This window comes from Monopterus albus, unplaced genomic scaffold, assembly GCF_001952655.1.
Source record: "Monopterus albus unplaced genomic scaffold, M_albus_1.0 scaffold41.1, whole genome shotgun sequence".
NCBI classification, from domain to species: Eukaryota; Metazoa; Chordata; class Actinopteri; order Synbranchiformes; family Synbranchidae; genus Monopterus; species Monopterus albus.
This window is the reverse complement of record NW_018127921.1, coordinates 3,204,347-3,208,824: the sequence shown is the minus strand read 5'-3', so window position 1 is coordinate 3,208,824 and position 4,478 is coordinate 3,204,347. Positions and strand designations below refer to the sequence as shown.

Genomic DNA, 4,478 nt, shown 5'->3' with positions numbered 1-4,478 from the left:
CATTCCATGTCCCCAGGGCTAGTCTCCGTGTCCAGAGATCGGGCTGTCGGGGCCCCTGCCTTCGACTGCTGCCCAATCCACTATGCACCGGCCCCTTACGGATCCTCCTGCAGGTGGTGAGCCCACAGGAGGACGTCCCCACGTCACTCGTTCGGGCTAAGCCCGGCCGGGCCCCGTGGGGGGAGGCCCGGCCACCAGGCGCTCGCATTCGAGCCCCAACCCCGGGCCTGGCTCCAGGGTGGGGCCCTGGCTGCGCCATGCCGGGCGACGTCACGGGACTTGATCTTAGTCTGATCATAAGGGGCTTTTGAACCGCTTTTAGTCTGACCCGTCACCCAGGACCTGTTTGCCTTGGGAGACCCTACCAGGGACATATAGCCCCCGACAACATAGCTCCTAGGATCACTCGGGTACTCAAACCCCTCCACCACAATAAGGTGGCAGTTCAAGGTGCTTCTCAATATTATTTAAACAATTTTGGGCTCCAAATTACAAAAACATCTGAAGTCAGCTTTTTCATTAGTGAAACTGACTGAGATGAATACCGCTTCCTGTCCTTTTTTATGGTATTCAGAGGCCTTCTTGACCTGAAAGTAGATTAAGTTGTAGCCTGATAAATTCACAATTATTGGAAACAACATATCCACACCAATTTAATTTCAGTTGGGTCTGGGCTATTCTCACCTCAGCAAACAGCTTGAATAACACATATTCAAACCCGGCATTTTTCTTTAATGCCAAGGCGCATTTTGTAGCTTGGGTTAGGCTAAGGCTTTAACCACTATGCTGTAGCTTCAGCTGGCAGAAAGAAAAACAGATAGCTACAGAGCTGTCCTTGCAACCTCCCTTCATACATGCATTGATATGGACTCACATGACCTACATGTAAATGTTGCACACAGATATCTACACAATCAGCGCTTTCCTCCTCTGTTGTTTCCCCAGACCATCATTCATTATTTTGGCCATCAAAGCATAGGACAACTTTTCCTAATATTCTTCATACTTCAGTCTTCTACTATTCTGATAAGTAGTGATTCAACCTGATCTGGTCCTCATAGACTATGGGTCCAGCCACTGTATGAGTAAAGTCTTACAGAATTGTCCCTCCTGGCCCAGATGAAATTATGTTTATCACTTTTCTGGTTAATCAGAGACTGAACCATTCACTAGCCTGGTGGTTTTTGTTTGGTTATTGTTTGGGCAAGTGCAAAATTTGCAATATTTTTCACATGCAAACATTAAAACACACACACACACATACTACTGTACATACACAGTGACACACACACATACACACACCAAGGCCCTGCTCTGGTGCTGATCTTTGTTGCCTTTCCTTAAAGCCAGCTGACTCCTCCTCGTCTTCGTCCTCCTCCTCTTCGTCCTCCTCCTCCTCCTCTTCCTCCTCTCACCCCCCTGTGGTAAGGCCAATGGTACGCTCCAACGGTAACCTCGTCCGCCTCCCTGCCTCCTCCACCATTCCTCCATCCCTCCATCCTTCCATCCCTCCTTCTGCTACATCATCCATGGTATGATCCAAAACTTTTGGCTCCTGATTCACCCCATCATTGCTCCTCTGTCGCTCATCTTTTGCAGCATGTCCGGAATCATATCATATATGTGTGCATGGTGAAGGACACTGTATTGTGCAGGCCTGGTAGAAGTGGAGTCTTGTGACTTTTTCTTGAGTAGCTATTGCTGTTGCCATGGCACCTACTGTCCCCACCTCCCCCATGGCTTGCAACTTGCTCCCCCTTCCTTTATGAGCGTGCTATCTTTAGTGCTTCATCCTCGGTGCAAGTCATCATGGTCACATTATCACTGTCACAAATTTCCTCCATTCTTCTCCACTGGCCTTCTATCTATCTATCTGTCTATCTATCTGTTTATCTGTCTGCATATCTGTCTGTATATCTGTCTGTCTGTTTGTTTGGATGTCTCTGAATAATTCAGATTACTCTTCGTATTCAGTCTCTCTCTGTCTCTCTCTGTTACACTTCCTGTCACTGTACTTCCCCCTCTCACTTCCCTGACTCTCTCAATGGTGCAATGGTTCGTACTGTGGTCCAGTTGTGGTATTACAGTACAGAGCTTTTATTTATTCTCCTAAGAAGGATGTGTCATTTTCCACGTATCTCTTAGTGGAGTTTGGGACAACTCGTGTCTTGAGTTACTTGTCAACACTAGACCTTTAGAAAGCACCAAACCTTCTGCCCGTTATTTCAGAATGATAGAATAAAAATGAGTTCAGCTAGTTCTTCACACTTTGATTTTTATTGAACATTTTAGAAACCTGATCAATATTATGTTGAAAAGTAACATGATATCTGTTATCCCATACTGCAGTAAGATGTGTGGAGAATGGCAAGTTCTTTTTAGGAGCACAGTGTGTGTTCTCTGTGGGATTAGCATAGAGAATGGGTGGCTTCTTGGAAAAACACAAATGGCACTGAGAGTTTCAGAGGTCACATCAGACAGATGGATTATGGCACTGCTATGGTTTCATAGAGACAGTAAGATATATGAACAGTTCTAAGTGTTTAGATAGATGTTGATTGTGTGATTTTTTTTTTTTTTGACCATTGTAATATTTTCATTTTGCATTGTTAATGTTGCCATGGTTGTTGGTAAAGTACTGGTCTGAAATGGTTTCTCTGGATTCATGTATGCTGTTTGTGGTGTAATTATAGGTAATATACTGTTCCTTAGCTGTTGTATTACTGTAACTGCAGCATGCTTTACACAAATCCTGATATTGCCTTTGTTTTTTCACCTTTCATCCCAGATAATGAGCAGCACCAGCATAAATAAATGCATCTGAATTAGAATGGCACTCAGCGAGATGGCTGGATATTTTGTCATGGAGTTATTTCCTCAGGCACAGTAGACAGAGTTTGAAAGTGATAGTGTGTCTGAATCCTGTACTTTAGAAATTAGTTTAGACATATTTGAATAAAAAACAAAAATTCCAAAGCCTATCAAATAATGGGTGCCTTGAGAGGCAAAATATGACATGTTCATAGCAAGGGTAATAAAAGTAATACAGGGGTGGGAACAGTTTCAAGACGATCATAGTAAACAGAAGGTCAAGATAAAAAGATTTGCCACCCATGAAAACATTTTTTTACTTAAAAATGGCTGCATTTGGCAGTAATATATTTCAGTGTTATCTTTGGACTCTTACTTCAGTTGGACAGTTTCTCCTTTGACAGACAAATTAGCCTACCTGCTTGACTTATTGAAACAGGGAGCTGCCTAAAGGTTAGGATGTTTGTATTGTATCTGTTGTGAATTGTTATCTGTGATTTGTGAAAGAGCCTACTCTCTTGACATAAGTCTCATTGGACCATTGTCAGCTATTAGAGTTTTAGTCCATACACCTGTAGAATATCCAAATCCTACAGCTCAGTTAGATGAAGCTCAGTTTACGATGAGAAACAGAAGCAGGTGAGTTGAGAAAGCTGAGGGATGGTTTGTTTATTTGTTTGTTGCCAAGTGATTTTTCCATGAAGCCACAAAAAATGAGCATGGTTGCCCAATTCTCTCCCTGATCTCCTTTGTCAGTTGATTTTGATGGGATTTTTTAGGACGCAGATTTCCATATATTAACTCTGTGTGTGTGTGTGTGTGTGTGTGTGTGTGTGTGTGTGTGTGTGTGTGTTATGCATATTTACAATCACATGTATGTGTGGATTGGAATATGCATATAAATGTTACTTGTTTGTCTGCATTTCCATATATCTTCATGTATGCGCGTGTGTATGTTTGTATGATCCTTACCTGTTTGTGTGTGTGTGTGTGTGTGTGGGTGGGTGTATATGTGATTCCTTCCCTTACCTATCTGCATGTGTCCCATGCGTCCGGTGTTTTTTCTAAAAATAAAAAAACACCAAACCCCACCAAAAGGGACTGCAGAACTCTGAAGAGAACGCCAGGATCTCCATCACCTTCTTCAGACTGTTCCGCGTGATGAGGCTGGTGAAGCTGCTGTCTCGCGGGGAAGGGATTCGGACCCTGCTGTGGACCTTCATCAAATCCTTCCAAGTGAGGGGAGAACTGGACACAGAGAACAGGGGGTGGATTTACACAGGACAGCAATAATAGAGGGAAGGCGGAGCTTTAACCCTAATGTGACCCAGATTGGAACCGGTTTTACAATAATGGTTTTATTATCCAAAGGGTGTGGTGTCAATATGAAGTTCATTTGCTAGTTTCAGGTTTTAGAATTGCATACTTTGAACAAGGTGGTTATCTGGTTAATTAATCCAGAATAGAATAATGTTTCTAAATGTAAATGTAATGTTATGTTGAGTCGGAGTCACATGGGGCTAAACTATCCTTGTTCATGTGTAAATCCAGCCTGGTGGAGTTTTGCAAGCCAATTTCCTTTCCTTACCTCCTCCCTCCTCATTTCCACCTCCTAATTCTGCAGAAAGTTAGGCAGATGGGACAAATGACTGTCTAGTCTGTTCGTG

At 43.1% G+C, this 4,478-nt stretch overlaps 1 protein-coding gene across 7 annotated transcripts in view; it reads left to right on the top strand.

The window, feature by feature from the left end:
* Window positions 1–4,478, top strand: part of cacna1c (calcium channel, voltage-dependent, L type, alpha 1C subunit) — a 264,475-nt gene that overhangs the window by 230,052 nt on the left and 29,945 nt on the right. For 5 of the 7 annotated variants that reach the window (XM_020599581.1, XM_020599580.1, XM_020599579.1 and 2 more), the window contains 2 exons: window positions 1,347–1,532; window positions 3,910–4,047. In XM_020599581.1, the coding sequence (XP_020455237.1) occupies window positions 1,347–1,532; window positions 3,910–4,047 (324 nt within the window). The remainder of the gene's footprint in view (window positions 1–1,346; window positions 1,533–3,909; window positions 4,048–4,478) is intronic. The other 2 variants (XM_020599582.1, XM_020599583.1) reach the window with 2 other exon arrangements.